The following is a 26,017-nucleotide window of genomic DNA, read 5'->3' as shown; positions in this document are numbered from 1 at the left end:
TTGACATTTAATACTGATTCTTAATCATTTTGGACAAATGCAGTGTAGACAATTACTTGTTATGGTCTATAGACCCAAAGTCCTGAAAAGTTAAGTGCTTTCTTAGCCTAAAGTAATAACTTTATCTTTGAACTTCTGTAGTCTTGACTATATTGTTATAATGCTCTAACTTACTGTCATCTCTTAAAATAGTTTAAATATTTATCCATTCATTTGTAATTATTCATTGGCTGCACATTTAGTTTGTCCATATTAAGTGGTGACACAACCCTTTTTGAAGTTCATTCACCCTCCAGTGCTGTATTCCGAGGCACCAAGTAAACGTTGCCATCATTAGTTTGTTGTAGTGAATACTCGTCAACTGAATAAGGGTGTCCATCTTCATCACGTAGCTGTGAAAACACTTGGGTGTAAAGATCTGAGAGCCGACATTTGATAATGGCTAGGTTTTGCTGAAACTCCAGTCTTTCTCTGGTTAAATGTTCTCTTTGGGCTCTAAGTTGTCCCAACTCATTTTCTAAATGCACAATGTTCTCCAACTTCCGTTTGCGGCAGTTCTGAGCTGCAACTTTGTTCTTCCCTCGTCTCCGAATGTCCCTCACGAGTGCCAGTTGTGAGTCGTTCAGTGTGAACTGGGTCAAAAGCTCATTGAAGTCATCCACTGGTAGGTTCACAATCTTTTCAAGGGAAAATGGGATTTTTAGAGCGAGGGCTCGTCGCTCATCTCTGCTCAGGGGTACGGGAACGCCTTTTGGCTTTGGGTATGGAGCCTGATATGAACCTAATCTTGTTAAACCTGAGCTATTTAGTTGTAGATCATGCAGGGCTGAGGGTAAAACCGGTTGCTTCATTGAAGGCAGTGGTTGGTAAGTCTGGTTGGCAGCTTGCATATTTGCAGCTGTGGAAAAAGACGCTCCAGGGTATGAGCAGAAGGACTGCTGGTAGTCAGCAGAGCCAAGCAGACTAGGCCGCATGCGACACTGTTCCCCAATACTTTCATTATAGCCCATCATGCCATCTGCAGGTAAGTATGTAGGTACTCCATGCACCCCATTCTCAGGAGAAGCGAGCGGCGGGCTTGAACCAAGCGACAAACCAGAATCTGACTCCAGATCATCCGTACAAACTTGTTTGATTTGTCCTGTGCCATGAAGATTGATGACGGCATCTTTTGCCATCCCATGACTGCGTGTTGACATGTTCATGTGCTCCAAAAGACTCATGAGAGGTGGATGAAAAGCTTGCGTATTCGCAAGCATTCTGGGGGAATTGAGACCATAGTGCATATCCATGTGTGGGTTCAAACGCTGATAGGGTGGCATCATTTCTGGGTATGCATTTTCATAAACACCAGTAGGATGGGCATCACAAGCAGCTGGAATGGATTCTGGCTGATGTTGACTCATCCCGAACCCCCCTTGGGAAACCATGGGGTCCATGGAGACGTATGGGGTCGCTTCAAAGGGATTCTCATTGGGTATCTCAAACTCCTGAGGGGGAAAAAAAATGTTTTAATAACAAGAACTTCTAGTTGGTTATTCAAATCAAACTCTTGTGAAATAAAACACTCTGTGCTGCAGAGGAGGGTTGTATTCAGTCAGCTGCTCTCTACAGGACCAGCCCACCTGGGTGAATGTGCCACCCGTAGCTTATGCAGGTCTTACTTAGGAGCGCTCGGGTTTCATGTCGAAACAGATGGTCATTGTGCTATGCAGGGGGCTGTCGGCAATATACAGCAGTCACCCTCTTTCTCTGTCTGCCTTTATCCTCGCATCACTCAATTGGCCCATTGTTGCAGATCTTAGCTCAGCTCAATGCATGTTTATAGAGGATTCAGCATTAGAAAAATGTTACAAGGCCACCGATACATTAAGGCTGCTTGCACTCACTCTTAAACGATTGCCTATATCCTGCCACCAAATAATCAGATGTTTTCTTGAGTTTTGCTGTTTGTTCATGTAAAAGAGGAACCTGATGTGGCGTTCCAGTGTACTGACCTGAAGTTCAGTGATGGCCATCAGTTCCTGCCAGGCCAAGTCCATCTCCAAATGCTGGGGGGAACGATGTGCCCGGAATCCAGTGACATTGGTGGACATTGACACCTCCCCATGCAGTCTTCCTGGGTTTGCCAGTCCCTTGAAATTATACAAATTATACAAAAACTATTATACTACTTTGTAAACCATTAGACCAACTTTTTTCAGCCTATGTGTATACACACACGCACACACATTCATATACTGTATGTTTGGATATGTATAATAAATGAGTAACAACAGTAAACAAGGAAGGTAAATTAAACTATGGTATTACATTCAAATTTTCTATCTCATTTTTTAAACATTACTCTAAATCATACATTGCAATATTTGTGGTAATCAAAAAGTGACTGCAGTTTAGTGTCTAATGAAAAATAATGAAAAGTTAAAGCCACTTTATATTAGCTGGCCTTAACTAACCTACTAGTTACCAAAAATATAATTAATAATTTGATACAATGCACTTATTGTGTACATACATGTTTTTAAATTGTAATAATTACACTGTTGACACTTCCCTTACACCTAACCCAACCCTTAAACTTACCCATACCACCACATCTGTCCCTAACTTTACTCGTATCCCACCGCAATATCAGCAAAAGAGTCTTGAAATACAATATGAACACAATAAGTACATTTTACTTATATTTTACCACCTAATATAAAGTGGGGCCGAAAAATAACCAGGCGCATATGTCAATGTCCTAAACAAAGCAACATTTTTCTTTGAATTAAATCTGCTAGTGCAGTAAGACAAATTATACTTAGTTTAATTTTATAAATTAAAATAAATTTACATTTAATTTTACATTCTTGTGAGTTTTGTTTTCAATTATTTTTCTTCAACTGAAAAGACTAAGTAAGTTTGGCAATACATAAACGTCAAACGTCAAAGATACGTTCATATCAAGAAAATCTATATGACCTTTTCACGTTGGGAAAACAGCTGATTTATAATATATTTTTCATCATATAGATACTCACCTCACAGCTGATCCTCAGGGGAAGTCCACCGTTGATTGCTGAACACATTCAAGACAGACCCCTGATGCAGTGAATCAGTCTAAAACATAAAAATAAAACATTTTCAACTTATTTGTCAAACACGAACGAGAACAGACACAAACAATGCTAGCGTTCACATAACGGGTAATAGGCCAGTAGTGACCTATATATATATATATATATATATATATTTATTTATATTTTAAACGGTTTTTCTTCCCATGTGCTCCATATGTCATGTTGTGTGACTGGACAAGAAGTTTCGTTGGGCTGGATTTGTCCTATCAGCTGGCTTTTCGAACAGTAATGTCAACCCTTGATAAGACAATCTTTCGGGAGCCAGCCTGTTCTCCAGTAAACGGAGGCAGGGGCCTAACCACAGACAGAATGTCAGGAAGACTTTCTCAGTGCACTCCTTTAGCTGATGTATAGTGATAGTCAATATGCATTAGCAGTCATTCCGGTTACCACTGTTTTCATCTTATTTATATGATTGTGTAAAACAGATGCCTCATTATCTGGTGGTTTGCTTTTTATACACAACAACCGCTTGACATTTTAATATCGGATTCTTGTTAAATTGGGCATTTATTCTGGTGCAATAAAAACAATGCATTCAGATGTCATTCTACTACCAGTCAAATGTAAGTATTAACTGTACCGATGAGGAAAAACTGATTAGAAATTCTTTCTAATTTAAAATTAACAATTTTACAAAACATAAACGTTTAGTATAAATGCTGGTTATTTTTGTAAGAAGCAATACCCATTTTAATCCATTATAAAGGCTGTTCAGTCTAGCTAATTGTGTACAAATGTATATCCTCTGTCTTGTTTGACAGGACGTGACAGCAATAATTCTTATAACATCTAATGGTTTGACATTTCGTGTGGTGAGATATTGAACAAAACACTTCTTTCCTTTTGTCATTTTGAGGGTAAAAGACATATATCCTGCCTTCACCACGGAGTCTAGCTTATTTCCTTTGACTAGTTTCTGAAATTTTGAGGGGACAGGGCTGTGGGACCGGCCTCCCAAGTTTCAACATCAGCTGTGGTACTAACCACGAACAAGCGTACATGAGCCAACAGTAAGCAAGACATATGAAAAAGTAAACAATATTTTATTTCATTTATTAATTTTTTTCCTCTCATTTTGTAAACATTACTCTAAACTATGAGTAATGCAAAATATGTCAGAATCAAAAAGTGACTGCAGAAAATAAAGAAAAGTTTGACCAAGAAATCATGCGCATATTTCGGTCTTCAATGAAGCAACACATTTCTTTAAATTCATTTTTCAAAAGTTTTTAAATTACAATCCCATAGGCCTATACATATATTTACAATATAAAATAACCTGTACACAGTTCATAATTGTCAACCTATATTCAGTCTATGAGGCAAAAAAGTTAACAACTTCACATTGAATGTGTCCTTAGAGAGTTTTTTGACTAGAATTACGACTCTAAAAGCTTGTTTAAAATCTTGAAGATTTGAAAGTGAACAGCAATTGTAAAAGATCTGTCAACAACTGTCATATTTACTGAAAAAAACACTTCCTAACTAACTCAAAGAAGAAGAAATGACCAACTGTACCTTATTAGCATTTCCTTGAGCACTGAGCTCGGATGAAAAAGTCTTCACAATATCATATTGTCCTGTGAGCAGAAACCACTGACCCCTGTGTTAAACTGCAGAGTGAAAGAGTTCGCTGCATGCTCTTAGTTTTGAACTACAAGTGTGCATGCGCTCAACCTGTCTTTCTCTCTCATTCACTCTTTCTCCCACTCACCCTGTCTGACAAATGGGATGGGTCTATGGGCGATGCAAGCAGGTTTCCTGTAAAGCACCCACACTTTTTGCCACTTTGATATCTTTAAATTATGTTGCCCACAAAAAAAGACCAAAAACAGTTAAGCCATGGATAAATATATATAAAGCTTGAGCCTGATCCTGTGGACTTCCCAGACCAAATATAGATTTAGACCCTTCAGATTGTGGTTTATGGACAAGTGATTCACATCCACAGCTTTGGTGTGTTCATGTCCTAAAATCAGTCACAAAATCACTTCCTCAGTTAGAACCATGTGTTTTAAGGGGTGCAAAAATGACCTGAGGTGATCATGTAAAGGAAACTCAGTGTGAAGGATGTGGTTTGAATGCAGGCGCACCTGGAGTTAAATCTGGGATTGCTGCGCGGAGGAGGGGCTGTTTTCTGACTTGCTTTAGTAGGGATGGAATGTACACCTTCAACAGGTAAGAAAGGCCACATTGTTCCCGTATCTTCCGCACAACCACAAACAGCCAGTGAAAGCGGGGGGACGGGAGGGTGGAAGAGCGTGTCTTACATTGCAAGTGACCATTCGAGTCCTTGATGAAGTCCCTCCAAAATCACACACACGGGACAATCGGCACGATTGTTGAGGCACGATTGTCAGGCGAGGTGAAAGGATGTGTTTTCCTTGTTCATTTGAAGTGGTTCATTTTATTTGACCGATGCCTTATCGTGTTACAGCCACCCCCAATAATTCGCCACTTTAAGAGCGTTCAGGTGCATGATGGTCCACAATCATTAGAAACCAAGGACTGCTATTGGAGTGAGTGAGAGGCGGACATAAGTGAAATAGTTTTCCTTTTTTTAAAAAATACACTGTAAAAAAATAAAATCAGTTCTACAATTTAAAATTTTCTAGTTACTAATCACATCTACATCTTTCAGTCGATCAAATTAAATTTCTGTGAATTAAATTGCATTAATTCACAGAAATTCCATTTGGCCAACTGAAAAATTTAGATTAAAATTTGATCAGTCACTAGAAATTGTTAAATTGGAAACATGATTTTTTTTTTTTTTTACAGTGGATATTTTTCAAGTATATGTACATAATCAGTGTTCTTCTTGTCCTCTTGCTTTTACGCCACTACATTCCAAAGCATAATATTGTATTTTTTACTGCTCATATTGAATATAATTTAATTCCCCTAATTACATTAAAAAATCAAGTAAAGGTAATTCAAAGTTTTACTTGAGTACAAGAAAGAAAGTACTACATTTTTATGTAATTTTGTAATAATGTAATTGAGTATTAAAGGTAAAAAAACAACAACTTTTATTTATAAAACATATTGCAGTAAAAAGTATGACATTATGCTTTGGAATGTAGTGAACTAAAAGTTTTCCAAAGAAAAACTGTGATAATATATGCATACTTGAGTAGAAAGTAAAAAATACTTCACTACTGCCCACCTCTGCTTCTGGATGAGAAACTGATCCAACAGTAAGCAAGAAGCATAATAAATTCAACCATATTAACTTTTGCTTAATACAGTCGTCTCTCTCTCTCTCTCTCTCTCTCTCTCTCTCTCTCTCTCTCTCTCTCTCTCTCTCTCTCTCTCTCTCTCTCTCTCTCTCTCTCTCTCTCTCTCTCTCTCTCTCTCTCTCTCTCAAACATTACTCTAAACTATGCATTGCAATATTTGTGTTCATTAAAAAGTGGTTATTGTCTATTTAAAAATAAACTTTTTAAAAAATAAATGTTTATGTTTTAACATTTTTTAAAAACACTGTTAAAAAATCAGGTCTTCAATTGAACATTTTCTAGTGACTGATCCCATCTAAATGTTTCAGTTGGCCAAATTGCATGTCATACATTGCATAATTTCACAGAAATTAAATTTTGCCAACTGAAATCTGATCAGTCAGAAAATGTTCAATTGGAAACATTATTTTATTTAATTTTTTACAGTGAACTGCATCATCTCAATAAAATGATCCCATAATCAACACACAAAGAAAAACAATATTTGAATATATTTACAATATAATGACTCTTTAGTCATTATGTATTTACCTTCTGAAGCAAAAAAAAAAAAATGTTTACATACTCTTTACATTTAATGTCCTTATTTCTTAAAGTTCTCAATAATAGAGCATTCAGGTGCATGTGGTCCACAATCATTAGAACTGCCTGTGAAGTGCCAATAGGTACAAGAGAAATAGAAAGTTATGACTAAAAACTGTTTATCAAGGCGTGTTACAGCGTTGTGCCAGTAGTTTCTAGATACTAGTTCACGCTCGTCTTTTACAATGCTGTGTTTCAATTCCCACACGTTAATATGTTTGTATGTAAATTCACCATAATGATGGACGTAGGTGGCTGACATCGTCCAAAGAGGTGGGCGCCTGCCAGGAACCAGAGAGACGGGACTTCCCAAGCCTTGATTCCTAGCACCCACCCACCCACCCGGCTCAACCACCTACAAACACACACATGAAAACAGCCTGCTATTACATCCACCACAGTGGTTTGGGATTTGGCGTGTTCCAACCCAAACAGCCGTTCTGACTCTCTCTGTACATAGTTCAGGTCATAGAGTCACACTGCATCTCACTACTATATCTCACTGCAGTGTGACCTTGTTGTCCTTGTTGTCATCTATTTATTCTTGCTGTTCAATGTAGCCTATATTTAATGTGTTTTCTTGTATATTTGTAGTCATTACACCCTCTGTCACGTTGTCGCCCCGTGATGCTTTTGACCTTCTTTGGTTTGACCACAGGAAGTGAAACAGCCCCTTGACACCATCCTGACCCATCCAACTATTCCTGTTCTTTCTGCTTCCCAAAGGTAAGAGGAAACTCTTAGGATTTTTTGTTTTGTGTTAAAATAAAAATATGCTCTGCAGCATATTTTGCAGCTTTAATCACAACTTGATCAATTTGACAATAATATATATATATATATATATATATATATATATATATATATATATATATATATATATATATATATATATATATATATATAGATAGATAGATAGATAGATAGATAGCTAGATAGATAGACAAAAATTATTACATTTAAATAAATAGATATAAATTAATATTTAGATATTTTATTGTTACATTTTATTTATACGTGTGTGTGTGTGTGTGTGTGTGTGTGTGTGTGTGTGTGTGTGTGTGTGTAATTTAACAATATTTATTTGATATCTAAACATTAATTTATATTTATTTTTATAAATGTGATTTTTTTGCCAGTTTATAATTATTTATTTGCAAATGTTTGGGGTCAGTCAAATTTAAAACTTTTAAAGTAAACTTTGATTTAGCAAGAAGTGGCAGTAAAGGTATTTATAATGTTCCAAAAGATGTATATTTCAAATATGTAACAAATTACATTTTAAAATAAAATAGCATGGAACGTGTTTTAATTAAATAATTGGAGTCATGGTGATCATAAGAACTTCTTTCAAAAAAATAAAAAAATCTTACCGACCCTAAATTTTGAACAGTATTTATACTTTCAACAACTATTTATTTATTCCTGTCAAAAAAAAAAAAACATTACTATCAGGGTGTCATTAGCCACAAGTAAACATGAGAACACACTTTCAATTACACGGAAAAACCTTCCGAGCTACTTACGATGAGAGCATTCGTGTCTTTGGTTTGTGGTCTATTGGGAAAATTTGTCCTGCTGCTGGGAAAAGTGGAAAATATGTGTATGAGTAATCAAGAGTAAGAGTGTAATTTCATCCAATGAAAAATATAAATTCTGTACAGCTCTAAACAAATAGCATTCTCTTAAACCTCAATATATATATAATGGAGCGCATTCTTGCAATATATCAATCTGCTTAGTAAACAGGTCCATGCGTGCCTGCAAATAGTCAGGTTTAAAACATGTTATATAATATATATAATATATTATAATATATATTATATGAGAGATTTTATCATTTAGACCTGGAAATAAGCAGAAACGTAGAAGAATCTTTAGAAGAAATATTTTAGAATTATTTGTAAAATTAACACGATTTGTAAAATAAAGGTTCCAAAGATGTTTTTTGGGTTCCCCAAATAACCTTTCAATCAACAGTTCAAGAGTCTTCATTCACTATAAAGAACCTTTTACAGAAAAATGTTCCATGGAGGATCTTCATGGAACCATCAATACCAATAAAGAACCTTTATTTATTATTATAAAAGTGCCACTTATGCACACCAAATGGGTAGATTTATGACATTCACCATGTGAACTCCTTTGTTCAACAAGTCCGATTTCCCTGCTTTCATTAAGGAACAAGATGCAGTTTTGCACTGGTATGTATGGTATACTGGCAGTATGGTATAGGCTGTATTGTGCAATAGAGGAGGCCGGGTGAATTAAAGAATACAACGATCGTGTAAGCAGCTCCCCTTTACCCCCGTCTCATGCCAGAAACCACAACAGTTAGCATGAGCACCTAGACAAGCCTTTATCAGCGCTCAACAGAGCTTCCGTCAGCCAACATCCCCTTTCCCCCTGTCTCCTCTCCATCTGCAACCACAACTCTCACCACACCCATGCCCACACTGGGAACCGGGTGGGATACAGAGCCACCTCCATGTCAGACACCCATCACAGGCCAGTATGATGATGATGATGATGTGATGTCCATCACTACCATTCTGATACAGTGTGAAAAAGATGAGTGGCAACATACTCTGCAGTGACCGAACAGATAAAGATGGTATTGTGAAAGACATCCGATTATCTGAGAGTTTTATCTCAAGCACTATTGAGACACAGTTACTATGTGCAATTATATTGTGGGCACAGGTTCCTCATTTGAGTCTGACAGGTGTAACGATTGTTTGGTGACTAATAAGATTCTAAGAAGATCATCTCTACTGCAAATATTTAAACTGTACATTTGAGGAGTCAAAGACAAAGAAAAATGCGATATGCAATACATTTTTAAATAATGCGATATTCGATATGAGATACGATATTGCTATTAGTTTGTAAAATCTATTTAAATTATATTTTTTAAAAATATTTAAAAACTGAGAATGAATGTTTCACATTCTCTCTGGGATAAGAAAGCATCGCTACAACTTCTAAATATGACCAGCAGTGTTTTAGCATAAATTTGTCATAATCTGCTAATATAATTTGAACATAAATGTTTTAGTGTGTGTGTGTGTGTGTGTGTGTGTGTGTGTGTGTGTGTGTGTGTGTGTGTGTGTGTGTGTGTGTGTGTGTGTGTGTCAGACAGCATGAGATTGTAAGGAGTTGAACTCTTTTTAACGTCAAGCAAGTCACGTAACAGCCATGAGCCCAGTCTATTCTCTGCTACAGTATATAATATGCCGACCTAAAACATACACTTTTCACAATGTTGAAGTAGCCTATTAAAATCATTCAGATATTGCGTGCCGTTGCGATATGTGTATTGCGATATGTACATTTGCAATATTTCGATAATTCTGATATATTGCACAGCCCTAATATAGGTATACTCATAATACAATGATTTAGAAATTAATTTATAATAATTAACTTTTGAACATTGTAGGCCTTATATAAAGACAAAATTAATTACAAGAAGCACAACTCTAAATAAATCCAACCAGGGCCTAAATTTAACATTTGCCAAGCGTCAAAAGCAAGTAACAATCAGCGTTGGCTAATATAAGAAACTATGTTACTCGCTAGTTGGCTGGTAACATTTTTATGAATTCTAACAATGCATGAACGTGAACAAATGTGAATGCTGCTTCATCACGAAAGTTTAAGTCATGCCAATTTAAATATTCAAGGGCAACAAGATGCGAAAGGGAGCATTATTGGCGCAGTGTGGAAAGCTTTGTGTGCGTAGGCCTACACATCAAGCGGCAACCTCCCGTGGTCTCTCTTGAAGCCAATACGGAAGTAATGTAAACTGCAATTTATCGACTGGCCACTAGGGCCAGACTCCAGAAGGGAGCAGAATCTCACTGAGCCCCATGTCAAAATTCCCAGCTTTACAGCAGAACTTTTTTTTTTTTACAGCCTGGTACAAATTGTCATTTTGGCCTATGCGGCTAATTTTCACCTTCATGACAACTGTGAGGGGGGTGATTTTTTTTATAACTCATTTGTTAACGTTATATAAAGCCTTAAAGTTCTGCATAATTAAGGGCATGGCCACTTTGAGTGACAGGTGGATAGCCATTTATCCGCCGTCTATACACAAATCCGCCGCAAACTTTATGGGCGCCGCCATCTTGCCTGCCTCCATTACTGCATGCCTGCGAAGTGCGTGACGGTGTGACACTTGCCGGTGTCCTCTAATTACATTTCAATGAAAGCGGATCCTGCACATTAAATAACATGTCTGGTGAAAGGGAACATTGTGTAGATGATGTCAGGCAATGGCCAAAACTTACAGATAAAACGTAATTTATTGACAAAACAGGATGTATTAATGTAAAAATGTGTCTGCCAAATGTAATGTAATTAATACAGCAATAAAACTGAACACTGTCATTGTGAGCTGTGTTGCTAATATTAGGGCCCTGCTTTCCGTGATCACGGAATTGTTTTACACAAACACATTTTAAGAACATGAAATAACCAGTTATGAGGAATTATGCTGCACTCAGAGCAGTGCGCGGCAGTAACGTAATGCATGACGCGCTGTAAATGATAAAGGATAAAATGAACGTAAAGAAAACCACTTAAAGACAGAAAATAATTAAAACATACGTGCACGTTACAAAGGGACTTTAAGTCACAATTACACAAACTTTGCAGTTTTCTCTATTGTTACTGACATATTATGTATGGTACGAGTCCACTGCCTGAAAACCTCAGGACACCTGTGATTCATACGCAGCGGCTGATCTGTGATGGTAGGATGCAGTATCTGGCCAATCCGTCCGGAACTCATGCCCTGTAGTTTAGGTTCTGACGGTCATTTTGCCAGATGATTAATAAAATAATCTTATACCTGTAGGAACATGTATTCTATTGCTACAACTGGTCGTTGCTAATTATTGGCAGCTTGTGAACATATGCATGAGCACATCGTTAGGTCACGCAAATTTAGGTTGCCATATTTCTTGTAACTAATTACATTTTTTGTAATTTGTGTATAGTCATTGCTTCACCAAAGTTCCGCTTACGTCCCGCCTTTTGGCCCATTTTCTGTTATCCGGGAGTGACACGCGATGACTCGCTCGCAAGATGGCAACACAGCTCGTCTCTAGTTTACGCTTCAGAACGGCTTATTGGAATCCAATGGGTGACTTCACGGACACTACGTCCATATTTTTTTACATTCTATGGTCCGAAACACACCAAGAAACCCGAGTCTCACAGCGCGTGAATACTAAACTGAGATATCTTTCATGTCTTCTTGCACTTGAGCAGACAAATTCACACAAAATTATGTCAAAAAATAACGAGTAAACATAGTTGGTTGTCTTTAGTGAATATAAACATTTGAGAAAATAAACTAATGTGTACAGTATTATGCCAGCTCAAAATATTAGATGGATCCATGCATAAGGTCCTAAAGTGACAGCAGCCTAATATTTCTGCTACTGTCTGTGTTAATCAAACAAAAATGGACAAAGAAAAAAAAATAATTCACTGCTCTTGACTGAACAACTTTTGTAACTTTAATAAGGATTAATTAATAAGTTTGTTTAATTTATACAGTGAAGACTATGTAGTGTTATTTGGGCCCAAGCACTTATTGTGTGGGGACCCTATTGGAATCATCTTCTTCTTCTCCTCCAAAATGAAACATGCTCGAAAACCAACCCAATCTCACGGCAATTCTTACCAATTTTACGAGGTGGCTAATTCGTACGATTTTGTACGACCTTATTCGTACGAATTTGTACATTTTTTGCTAAATCGTATGTATTTGACGAGTTGCCAAATTCGTATGAATTCGTACAAATGACCTACCTCAAACCCCACCCCAAAACCTACCTTGTAAAATACGTTTGAATTGGTTGTGATATAGCGTTGACGAAAACTCATGAAACTGCACAGGCGTCAGAAGTGGTGAAAATTTACATCTGATATGGGTTTCAAAATTAGGTGTAGTAAAATGGCTCGATAGGGCCACCTACAAAATTTTAATTAAGTGTCGTTCAAGCTACGTTTCATATACAAGTATGAAATTCGTTATACGCATGCATGTAACAGCCCAATACATACAAAAAAGTCCCTCTGAGCAAAACCTGAAAACCCAATAGGAAGTGACTGAAATTTATCTGCAATTTTTGTGCACCTTTTGCCATTTCCAGACGTTGTACTTTAACAAACTCTTAAGTCCTTTGCGATGTTAAATTGTAAAGGTCTAGAGTTTTCACTGAAGGGCGTGTCCGGGGCGGCAAATTGCAATGTTTCGCCGTGAAACTGGAAGTTGTTGTAACTTGGGCATAAAATGTCTGATCTGCCCCAAACATCACATGTTTTGATAAGAGTCCTGGCCTGAAGACATCTACATGCCAAGAATCTACATCTACATGCTAGAAACACGTTAAATCAAGTAACACTTAACTAAGTGCTAATTTATGTGAATAACTGCTATACGGAACAGGAAGTTGCTGTAACATACAATGTCCAATCTGCCTTAAACTTCACATGTTTGATAAGATTCCTGGCCTAAAGACAACAATGCCAATATTCAGTTATAGTCAAAGCGCCACCTGCTTACAGTAGGAAGTGTGGCATATCAAAGTGACTTAAATACCGCTTAAATACGTCGCCAATATTCACTGTTTTCCTGAGGCCACTGGGGGTGGTGGCATGGGTTTGAGGGCCCTTTCAACACTGCTTGCAGCTTTTCTTTTTATTATAATACTGAACCTGGAAACTGTCAGACCTACATGAAAAACATGTTCTTGTATCTTTGGTATATTGTATTTATTTGTCCTTTTGCTTGTAATTGTATTATTTATTCTTATTTTATTACACACTGTCTTTAATAGAGTTATGAAAATAATTGTTTATGTCATTGCTGCCTGTTTTTGCAAAAACAGTTTCATTGCCAGTAAAAAAATATTTATGGCTGGTACATTTTCTTAACTCTCTATGATTTAAAATATAACTTAATCCTGCTTTTTTCCCTTTTGTGAATAAAGAACAAAGTACAGAACTTGTCTTTACTGTCAAAAAATGTTATGCACAATTTTAGAATAAAATAATTAATATCTTTCCAAAAAAAAAAATAATAATAATAATAATACTGACCCCAAACTGGCAGTATATAATGAACATGGCAAATAAGAAACATAATGATACAAAGTATATAAAGAAAAAATCTTGATCTGTAAACAGAACTGTGAAGCTTGATACTCTGGGTGACATTATAACCATACCTGGAAAAAAAAATGACACCAAGGAAACGCATACTGTATCCTCTCTGATATAACATAGGGTAATTTCGAAATGTTCTTCGTGGTAAAGTTGTGAAAACCCAGTGTTTCATTGCGAAACTCGCTGGTGAGCCACCTTACTTAACAAGCATATAAAGAACATTTATTCTGAATAGAAACTACTTTTAGTCCTTTGTGCTTCAAGACTTGTTTTATAGGCAAAATTAAATGTAGCCAACATGCTCAGAATAGTATCGTGAGTTTTACTTACAAGTTATCCCACCACAGATCTCTAGATTAAACCGTTTTCTAACTCTGAGAACGAAACAAGTGACCTCTGATGTCAGTGCAGTCGCTAGTAAAGAGCTGTGAGCCGTGCGCAGGGAAAACCCCTCTAAGGATTAGTTTTCACAGTGGTGCTTCCCAGAAAAAGTGACCAATGTAATTATGATCCCCAGTTGTAGGAGGATCTCTTAAATTATCGCTGAAAAAACAGGACAGGCTGGAAGCATATGCAATTTTGAAGAGGGCTTGTGTCATTGAGGCTAGTGTGTCATTCATGGAGGGCAAACAGATTCCAAACTCAATCAGAATCAGGACCCGACTCACTCATCATCTTTGACTAAGCGTCTGTTCTTGAGAGACCGAGGTGTACTTTAGGTTAGAACTACTGCTAAGCATTGCTGAAAAATCTGGATAAAGTCATTGTACCTAAAGGTAGAGTGTGAATCTCCTTTAGTAATACTTCTTTGAAACACTATGTAAATAAGGGTGAGTTTTGTTTTGAAATTCTAAAATAAAAATATTGTCAGGTAGTTATGTTATCCTAAAACACACACATGACTAATAGGATCCACATACAGTCGTGCTCAAATGTTTACACACCCCTCCCTTGCAGAATCTATGAAAATGTGAATACCTTTAACAAAGTAAGAGCGATTACACAAAATGCATGTTATTTTTTATTTAGTACTGTCCTGAATATAATATCTTACATAAAAGATGTTTACATATAATCAACAAGACAAAAAAAAGTTGCATTTATAAAAATGAACCCGTTTAAAAGTGTGTCATTGCATGGATGATCAGTTAAACTGCCCAATGTTCTTCAGAAAATCCTCCAGGTCCTGCAAATTCTTAAAAGGTTAGTTCACCCAAAAAGGAAAATTATTTCATTAATTACTCACCCTCATATCGCTGGACACCTGTAAGGCCTTCGTTCATCTTCGGAACACAAATTAAGATATTTTTGTTAAAAGCTGATGGCTGAGAAAAGCTTCAGAAAGGCCTCCATTGGCATTCCCATAAAAGACACTAAAGACGTCGCTACAAAGTCCATCTCACTACAGTGGCTGTACACTAATTTTACGAAGCGACAAGAATAGTTTTTGTGCGCAAAAAAAATCTAAATAATGACTTTATTCACAAAGTTATTGTCTTCTGTGTAGGTCTGGCAGGTGAGCAATCCTCCTCTTTCGGGTCATGAATCTGAACGGCGGATCTGCATCATATTCTCGCGCATCCGTCGAGTTCAAGTCAATAACTTGGTGGATAAATTCGTTATTTAGATTTTTGTGCGCACAATAACTATTTTCGTCGCATTGTAAAATTACTGTTACAGCCACTGTGGTGAGATGGACTTTGTAACGACGTCTTTAGTGCCTTTATGGGTCTTGTGAGTGGGAATGTACTGAATGCCAATGGAGGCCTTTCTGAAGCCTTTCTCAGCCATCGGCTTTCAACAAAAATATCTTAATTTGTGTTTCGAAGATGAACGAAGGTCTTACGGGTGTCCACCGACATGAGGGTGAGTAATTAATGAAATAATTTTCATATTTGGGTGAACTAACTCTTTAAGTTTCGAACATCTTTTGCATATTTGAACTCTCCAGCAGTGACAGTATTTTGAGAGTCCCATCACAAAACTTTTTTTAACTTCAATTTATAGGCCTACCATTAGATTTTTCTCAACATCTATACCGTTTCCTCAGTTAAGATACATTTAAAGTGAACAGGCTAAGCTATATTAAAATACACAGTTCAGTTGCTAAATTGGCCAAAATGTAGGTAGAAAACTTTAAATTCCGATTATACAGGATTATACAGGAAAAACATGTCTAAAATGAGTTTGTGGTTTGCTGTGATTGGGAGTTCAAGAGTTTTCTGTGAACATGATTGGTCCCAGCTAACAAAAATATATTCCAAGAACATTTTGCTAACGTTTCCATTAAGTTAGGAACATGTTATTTCTGGCTGTTCAAAACATCCACTTTTTTAATGGAAACATTCTGTTTGATCATTATTCTAAAATGATTTAAATGACTTTTAAATGTTCTTTTGAAAGTACAATTTAAAAAACATTAGACAAATGTCCAACTAAAACATTTTTGAGCTAACTTTTCAGAACATTAAAAACCAGATAACTTTGAATTAAGATTCTACTAACATTACATTAGAATGTTTGTTCATTTACATAATGTTAGCTGAAGTCCCTGTTAGCATAACAGAGTTATTACAGAGTTTCCTCTGCAATACAACATATACAGTATATAGTTACAGTAGCTAAATTTGCTAGTATATTTCATTTTTATATTTAGCCTACTTTAACCTGCATGTCAAATTGCATGTTTTTGCCCCAAACCTGCCATTGTTTAATAAATAAAAGCTGTTATGGTTCACTGTGTGGTCAGACCCAAACTATCAAGTATCAACAACAATATTGATTCAATAGTAAAAGCATTAAATAGAAATAAATATTTCTTATCCAAGGCGTTGTAGTACAATAGTGTCTTTAATTTCGTTTTTTTTTTTCCTTTTCATTTTCCCCCTTCAGTTAGGCTCTCCCTTAAAGCATTGTTTTGCATTAGTGGTGTAAAGTGGATATATAATAAAAATATAACTAATATTGTATTAAATAATTTCTTTGGGACAATTTCAAACACTCACAAGTACCCAAAACAGAACACTGACACGCACGCATTTTACACAACTGGACACTACGAGCTATGTGCTTGTATTAGTATGTAGATTGTATTGTATGTTCCCGTCATTGTTTGAATGTTTCTTTATTGTTTTATGTTAATAATTATAATGATGACAACTATATAATAATGACTGCGTTGAGTATGCAGGGCAATTCGAAACATTCTTATTTATATGTTTAGTGACGTTATAGTGCTTCCGCTTAGATTTGCCCTTTTACCTCATGTCGTAAGCGGAAATAACTGTTACACATACGCAGGAATTCAATACACGGAGCTGAAGTGAGCGCCTTCTGCACAGTACAAGATGGATACGCTAATACTGGTAATATGATTTTATCTCTGTATCCCCATATAAATCCATTTAAAGTGTAGAACCTCAGCTAGCAGTTAATTCTGCTCTGTTTCCTGCTCAAATAGCCCTTCCGCTAACGTTACATCCGCGAAACAATGAATCACTAATGAAACAAGTTCACAACAGCGTGTATAGGATAACGTTATGTATTAACTCATATTTAAAGTTTAAATATTCTATTATAATATTGATTTTGCAACCTCAGCAGTTGCTGATAGGCATCTGAGATGATAAATACATGTCTGCTCAACCTTTGCCCTGATCAGCTGATTAATTTGACTGTCATTCATTGGTCCTCATCTGTCATGTTTGTGCCTGTGCTGTAACAGGAGCCCTCTCTGTACACTGTAAAAGCTGTTCTGATCATGGACAATGACGGAGAGAGACTTTATGCCAAGGTGAGATCATTAGATGAACATCAGGATCATGATCAGATTTGAGCTGATACACAGTGAGCTTTCATTTAACCCTGTAGAGCTTGACATGTGAAAATACTCTATCACGGTTTCCGTGGGTCGTGAAAAGTCTTAATTTGACCTTCCACAATGTAAGGCCTTAAAAATGTCTTAAAGTGATAGTTCACCCCAAAATGAAAATGTGATGTTTATCTACTTACCCCCAGTGCATCCAATACGTAGGTGTCTTTGTTTCTTCAGTAGAACACAAATGAAGATTTTTAACTCCAACCGTTGCTGTGTGCCAGTGAATGGGTAACATAATGCATTTGAATGGGTAACAACTCTATGAGAGTAAAAAATAAAAAATTGTTTAGACAACATGCACAAAAACCCTGCTGCTCAAGACGACACATTGATGTCTTAAGACACGGACTGATCGGTTTCTGTGAGAAACCGAACAGTATTTGTGTGTTGTTGTTTTTTTACCTCATATCCAAACGAATCTCATCTAGTGTTCCAATCCGTCATTACTTCCGTCTGGTAAGGTCAAAGGTGATCACATGTATATAATATATATGTATATAATATATATGTGTGTGTATATATATATATATATATATATATATATATATATATATATATATATATATATATATATATATATATATATATATATATACACACACACATATATAACGCTTACATTTTGGAACGCACTGGTTGTAAGCTGATAAACATCACATTTTCATTTTTGGGTGAACTATCCCTTTAAATTGGAGCAGAAAGCGATGTAGAGAACATGGATGGAATTGCAGAATCCATTCATTAAAAAAATGTACTGTATAATTCATAATATCACGGAATCTGTCAAATTTTGGATGAATACATCAAAAGTAGGTACATTTAAATGGATAAGACACTCATAAGACAGTGATTTTGATAGTGACATTGATATTTGTTCTTGTTTTAATTGAAATCACTTTGACAAGATTTCTTATCTCAAACTTTAAGCTATAGATTTTAAAATATATAAAAACTGTATGGAGATCTGTTGTAAATTGTAATTTTAATTAATACAACTCAATGTGTGCTTAGACATTTAAATTTAGAGGTAAATGAGAGCCTTTAGAGAACATTGATGTATTATGTTCCTTAAATTTATTCCTTAAATTTTCTTTAATTGGTCTTAAAAAGGTATTACATTTACCTTCATAAAACCTGCAGAAACCCTGTGTATGGATAATTCAGTAAACCTGAATTTTAAAAGTTGATTCAGTCCAGTAAGTGTTCATTTTTAAAAATTTTAATAGCGATATCAATTATTAATTACAATAATGAATACAAACTCAAAATACCTGAAGAGGGACATTTTTAGAATGCAACTAAATTACCTTTCACTTGCTAGTAAAAAGTATGAACTATCCGTCAGACTAGATTGTGTGCAACAGGTTTATCAGCAATCTTTGCTCAAGGTGATCATTTAGAGACCATTGAAATTCATCAAATATGATAGTCGGCTTTATATGGTTAAACCTGAAAGTAAACATAGTTTTATAATTGTCATAATTTACTAATGTTATTCAAAAGCATATAACAGTTCAGTCTGTTAGTCACAACCTTTAGAAACAAGTTTTTTGTTTGCATAGGGTGTATGGAAGTGTTTATTACCACTTTATTTGTCTTCTATATTTAAGTGGCTCTGTATTATATGCTTCATGTATTAGCTTGCGACTGTGCTGTTGTGTTTGTTTCAGTATTATGATGACACGTACCCCACAGTTAAAGAGCAGAAAGCCTTTGAGAAGAACATCTTCAACAAGACACACAGGACAGACAGTAAGCGATTATATATTACTTGTGTTCGCCAACATTAAGTCCTATTTTGGAATCATTCTTTCTCTCTTCGACACAGGTGAAATAGCATTGCTGGAGGGTCTAACGGTTGTGTACAAGAGCAATATTGATTTGTATTTCTACGTAATTGGCAGCTCCCATGAAAATGAGGTAATGCTTTATACTTCATCCAGTATTTGTCTCTTTCCATCATAACCATGTGAATCTCATACTCTCTCATACTCAATCTTTACACCTCATTGTCTTTCTTTACATAGCTGATGCTTATGGCAGTGTTGAATTGTCTCTTTGACTCCTTGAGCCAAATGTTGAGGTATTGTAGGAAAGATTATTCTCATTATGAGTTATATGGTATCTGTCTGCAACATACCCCCTCGAAAAAAGTTTGACTTTGATTGTTTTCTTCTTCTTTTTAGGAAAAATGTGGAAAAGAGAGCACTGCTTGAAAATATGGAGGGTCTTTTCCTGGCCGTTGATGAGATTGTTGATGGAGGGTAAGCCATACTTATTGTATTCAAATGTATTACATTTAAAGAAAAGTGGAGGAAAACCTTTTTTGTTCCATAGATTAGTGTTGTCAAAAGTACCACATTTTAAAAATGTGACTCATTGAGCAGAATCGTAAACCTCTCGGATCGCCCATTGTGCTCACGCGCTCATCAAATACGTCTGTGATCGGCTACATTGATCAGCTCTTCAAAAACATGCTGTAAATGTACATCAATGACACTCTTCACTGAGCGGTTATAACGGGAGAGTTTGAAAGCAGGCATCTATCAGCGGACTGGTTGTGTTTTCAAACACTCCTTTGCGTTGATCATTGTAGCCAATCACAGACACATCAGATAAACGTGTGAACACAATGGTCAATCAGAGGTGTTTACGATTCCACTCAACAGCGCTGTCACATTTTTTAAATTTCAGTACCGACTTAGTACCATACTTTTGACAACACCAATAGAGATCTTTACGTATGCTACCATACCAAATTTTGGGGTTGGTAAAATTTTTGAAATGCATCTCACCAACACTGCATTCATTTAATGAAAAATACAGTAAAAACAGTAATACTGTCTATTAGTTTAAATTAATATATTGTAAAATGTAATTTATTCCAGTGATCCAAGCTGAATTGTAATGATCCTTCAGAAATGTGCTGCTCAAGAAGCTTTAGTTATGATCGTTTGACATGTTTGCATCCAAAGTTGCAAATTTAACTGATGCACAAAATTGGAATACGCATAAAACATTTGCAAATAAAGCACCATCTCAATCTCTTGTGTTCAAGAGAACAAATTCATCACTTCCTGGAAAATTAGCACAAAATATCTGTAATGTAAATAGAAGTTGCTGCAATTGGGGAAGCCACTGTGACTTTATTCTCGATCATAAATGACTTGTGCCTCATAATGCGAAGATGAAATGCCATAAACGCTGTCATGTTATCTTGCGTTCGGATGCTGGTGTTGGGAACGCAATCATGCGAGACATTTCTGAGAGGAAAATAAACCAAACCAGTTTGGCTCAGGCATTTCAGAATAATCAAACCAACATTTGAGCTGCTGTGCAATGAAACTGATCCACTGATTAGTCGAGTGATCCAGTGTTGTTGAGGCAAAGTCACACAAGTTTTTTGTTGTGCGTCAAAGGAATTATTTAGTAAACTTGTTTCATCATAGTTTATGTCTTCTTCTCTGATTAAAATGTATCCCCCTCAATTGAGCACATACGTTTTTTATGCACATTTTTAGAATTTACGCGCATCTTGATATTTCCATCCAGCGTTTTATTTATTTATTTATTTTTTCATGCAATATCCCAAAATGTGCATACTAATGTTGAAAGCATTATTTTGCGCTGCATAATAGTTTTGTGGAAACCATGTAGTTTCTTTGATAAATAGTTGAAAAGAGCAGCATTTATTTTAAATATAAATCTTCTGTAACATTTATAAATGTCTTTACTGTCACTTTTAAACTATTTAAATGGATAGTTCACTTTAAATGAAAATTCTGTCATCCTTTACTCACCCTCAAGTTGTTTCAAACTTGTATGAATTTCTTTCTTCAGCTGAACACAAGGGAAGATATTTTGAAGAATGTCAGTAACCAAACAGTTAACTGGAGCCATTCACTTCCATAGTATTTTTTTTTCCTACTATGGAAGTCAATGGCTCCAGTTAACTGTTTGGTTACTGACATTCTTCAAAATATCTTCCCTTGTGTTCAGCTGAAGAAAGAAATTCATACAGGTTTGAAACAACTTGAGGGTGAGTAAAGGATGACGTAAGTTTCATTTTAAAGTGAACTATCCCTTTAATGCATCTGATTAAAAGTATCAAGTTCTTCCAAAAACTAAACCTACCAATCATAGTGTACATTATATTTACATTGTCAGATGCTCTTATTTAAAGCAGTATGTGCATTCTCTGGGAGTCAAACCTATTGTTTTACTAATTGGCCTTCAGAAATTGATTGTTTTACATTATAGTAATGTATTACAATTAATATTATAAGTATTTTTAGTATTAATATTATTTATAATTTTTATTATGATTTGTCACATATTCGTACCGAACCATTTCAGTACAGGGCCTCCGATACGTTGTGCAACGATTCTGAATGCAATCTTTAACAGTTAACAATTGCCTTGTTTTATGTGTAGCACAGTCCGAGTTCCTACACAAACATATTAAGTGTTCTGTCCATTTTATCACAAAATTCAAACGATAAATGCTGTTTTGATGCTCTTTAATGTGAAGTGACAGATCAGTGTAGAGGCACATCAGTTCAAGCAGAAGCGTGTCAATAAAACAGCTTGTAAACAATGTCATGTAGCATTATATTTACCTCAGAAGTCATTCTGTGTCCACAGCTGGTTAGTTCACTAGAGAGATTAACTTTCACTAAATATATATAGTTGAGTGTTAATTATATCTAAAAATAAATAGCTACTTAATTTAAGGTAATTACACTCTTATATTCTCATATATGCCAATGCTGTTGCTGAAACGGTAGAGCATGTCGCAATGCCCAGATAATAAGTAGGTTAGCAGGGAATGTATAAACTAATAAAATGGATAGCTTGACTGCAATGCAATGAAAGAATAAATGCATCTGCCAAATGTATAAATTTATATCTATTCCAAAAAGTTTGTACCAAAAAAAAAGCCCATAGATTCCTTCTGGGTCTAGACCACTGAAAACTCCACTGCGACCACTAGTGCTCATGCAGGCAACATCAGATTGATTCTGGCGAGTGTTATTTCCTGATCCTGTCCACATCCTTTCCTGTTTTCTCTATATTCTCTATAAAGGAGGCCAACAAATGAAAGTATGCAACAATCGGAACTGAGTGTAAAAAAAATCACTGAATTAATGTTCTGTTTTGCAGTGTGATCCTGGAGAGCGACCCACAGCAGGTGGTTCACCGTGTTGCTTTGAGGGTAACTACTACTTGTTCTCCTCTATTGACTTCCATTACTCTGTTGTGAATGGTAATCTGATTAGTATTTGTTGCCTCTGCTTCATCTCTCGTGCTCTGACGCCACTGATGAGCATTATGGTACTGCTAGGCAGCTATTAAGTTTGATTTCCAATAATCTTGCATGTACGAGACAGGAAGCAAGCAAGCCAGCAGTCCTAAAGTCATCAGCATCTCCCTCTCTCATCTCGTTCCAGGGCGATGACGTACCTCTGACAGAACAGACAGTCACTCAGGTGAGAGAAGTCGGCGCACTTCCTTCAGCGACACCTGTTGCGATCACAGCTCTTGTGTTTAATAGCGGCTCTGCGATTTACCCATGATCCATTTAGAAATCGAGTCTGTGGTGGTCTGGTTTCACAGCTCCTACATTAAGAACGTTCCACCGCGCCGCTACTAGCCCAGCTTTCCAGGTTCCCGTGTGTATCTGCCGCATGTAAACATGATGGCTAATTATTGGCGGCTGTCTGCCAACGATGGCTCCCCATGGCTGCTGTAGTCACGAGTGCGGACTGATTAATGTTCTCATTTAAGAGGCCCAGCGACAGGCTGCCTGTATCGCTTTCGTGTCCGTGATTAATGGCTGTCTCCTCGTCTTCCCTGCTATACGGTTATGCTTTGCCTCGCCTCGTGGAAATTAAGATGATGAATTAATTCCTGGATGTTTTGCTGCGCCTGCATTACTCGATTACAGGATCCCCCTTTATAATGTTTACACCTTTACATGATGGTTTTGAATAAAAGTTAAGCTTTTTCACTTCTGCAGTTTTTCATTTTAGATGCACTATCATTCAAAAGTTTAGGTTCAGTAAGATTTTGTTTTCTAAAGAACTAAATGAATGTTTTTATTCAACAAGTATGCAAAAAATGACAGTTTAGATATTTAAAATATTACAAAAGATTTAAAATATAAAGAACTTTATTTGTCTAAAAACCCTTAAAAACTGTATTATGGTTTCCACAAAAAAATTAAGCAGTTAAGCCGTTTTTAAAATCGAGCCGTTTTTCACCCATACTTTCAGACTTTTGAACCTCACTATCTTGAGGTGCTAATATTTTGTCTTGAATTCTTCTAAGTTTTAAAAACTATATAGCAGCACCCTGATGGATGTGTGTCTTTTAAGAAAAATGATGTCATTAATGAGTCAAGAACACAAACGCGTTAAAATTCAATTACCTTTTGTAGCTTTGGAGACAAGTGAGGTTTTTTGGGAGTGGTTTGGTCTATCCGTCCTCGCTGAGTGATTGGATTTACTGAAGAGGAACACAAAACATTTCAAATAAATGATTCTGAAGATGGTAATCCATTCTAATTAAATGTGACTAATTATTTTGCATTGCATAATTTAAAACATCAGGTTATAATACATTGGCAGAACCCACTTTCATATATTTTTTCATAAGATCCTAATGGCACCTCAAATTAATTATAACAACCATCATAAGTGATTTAAATTAGCTAAGTAAAGTTTGACATCAAAAGAAACCCATATATGATCAGATTGATTGTGGATTAAAATGATTATATATTTGTTATTAATATATTAATACATTTTTATTTTTAATAATATATTAATTTGAGCAATTTTCAATAATATTTGATTAATTAAAAAATGTAAACTAAAAAATGTTCATTATAATTATTATAATACTAATATTGTAAGTAAATGTCGTGGTTCTAAATTCATTGGATGTTTTTGTTATTTCTAGGTGCTACAGTCAGCTAAGGAACAGATCAAATGGTCTCTACTCCGATAGGACACTTTTGGTCCCGTTCCTGAACTGAGATGAGGGGAATGAATGAGACTCCACCCACTTTTCATCACTGCTGTCCTATCTGCCCTTTGCCCAAGTGTTTTCTTGACTGTTCAAGTGCACATCCACTGAAAACGACTTCTAGAGTTTATCTCAAATATAAGACCAAGCAGCATGACCATTTCAAGATTGTCATGCAAGAGGAATAAGATGGAATACTGTCTTGGCGGGACTTTTTTTGGGGGGGGGAGAAAAGTACCGGATAAGGTTTTTTTTGTTTTTTTTTATCCCATTCCAGTAAGCGCTTGAATATAAGGCTGGTTTTTGTGAATATCACTGTTGTACTGTGAGATTTTCATTACGATTCATGTACATTCCAGTGGTTGATCTTGTTCTCAGTTCTTCCCTCTGACCCTTGTTTTGATTGAAGTAAAGTAACCGTTTCACCCTAATTCTGCCGTGGTGTTTTTTTTCCTGTTTTAAGGCACTATTGGGTTTGGAGGGGCGGTTGTTCCTTGCCAATATTTTGAGATCACCTTGTTTACTGTTTTTTGAGTTTTACGTCAATCATCACTATTACTACTGCTCATACGTAAAATTAGGGACACTTGCTGAGTTGGTATGTTACCTCTAGCAACCAAATATAAATGTTTAAACTAGCATTTGAGATACTAAATGCTACATTTATGAAATTATGAAAACAAAACTATTGAGAAATGGAACTATATATATATATATAGATATATATATACACACACACACACACACACCCAAACAGAGATAACATTATGACCACCTTTCTAATATTGTGTTGGTCCCCCTTTTGCTGCCAAAACAGCCCGACCCGACGAGTTTTGGAGATGCTCTGACCCAGTTGTCTAGCCATCACAATTTGGCCCTTATCAAACTCGCTCAATTCCTTACGCTTGCCCATTTCTCCTGCTTCTAACACATAAACATTGAGAACATAACATTCACTTGCTGCCTAATATATC

The 26,017-nt window shown here is 36.0% G+C and overlaps 2 protein-coding genes across 5 annotated transcripts; one reads left to right on the top strand and one right to left on the bottom strand.

Moving 5' to 3' along the window:
- Nucleotides 1-86: 86 nt before the first annotated feature.
- nfe2 (nuclear factor, erythroid 2) lies at nt 87-24,970 on the bottom strand. Of its 3 annotated transcripts, XM_067445705.1 has the most exons (5): nt 24,445-24,970; nt 18,149-18,273; nt 3,027-3,105; nt 1,998-2,135; nt 87-1,490 (listed from the first exon to the last, which is right to left on the bottom strand). In XM_067445705.1, exons 3-5 carry the CDS (start codon nt 3,072-3,074, stop codon nt 282-284), a joined length of 1,395 nt encoding a protein of 464 aa, XP_067301806.1. In that variant the 5' UTR covers nt 3,075-3,105; nt 18,149-18,273; nt 24,445-24,970; the 3' UTR covers nt 87-281. The 3 variants fall into 3 exon arrangements, with proteins under 3 accessions (XP_067301806.1, XP_067301807.1, XP_067301805.1); XM_067445706.1 differs by lacking the exon at nt 18,149-18,273; XM_067445704.1 differs by lacking the exons at nt 18,149-18,273; nt 24,445-24,970 and adding an exon at nt 4,647-4,821.
- Nucleotides 17,368-25,270, top strand: copz1 (COPI coat complex subunit zeta 1). Of its 2 annotated transcripts, none has more exons than XM_067445716.1 (9): nt 17,368-17,502; nt 17,862-17,930; nt 19,685-19,766; nt 19,843-19,934; nt 20,042-20,097; nt 20,201-20,278; nt 23,178-23,229; nt 23,405-23,503; nt 24,978-25,270. In XM_067445716.1, the coding sequence occupies exons 1-9, from the start codon at nt 17,485-17,487 to the stop codon at nt 25,023-25,025; spliced, it is 594 nt and encodes a 197-aa protein (XP_067301817.1). In that variant the 5' UTR covers nt 17,368-17,484; the 3' UTR covers nt 25,026-25,270. The 2 variants fall into 2 exon arrangements, with proteins under 2 accessions (XP_067301817.1, XP_067301818.1); XM_067445717.1 differs by having other exon boundaries at nt 17,369-17,502; nt 23,465-23,503.
- The last annotated feature ends 747 nt before the right edge of the window (nt 25,271-26,017 follow it).

The sequence above is a fragment of the Pseudorasbora parva genome, chromosome 6, assembly GCF_024679245.1.
Source record: "Pseudorasbora parva isolate DD20220531a chromosome 6, ASM2467924v1, whole genome shotgun sequence".
NCBI lineage: Eukaryota > Metazoa > Chordata > Actinopteri > Cypriniformes > Gobionidae > Pseudorasbora > Pseudorasbora parva.
Note: the sequence above shows the minus strand (reverse complement) of the source record. Positions and strands in the feature narration are given on the sequence as shown.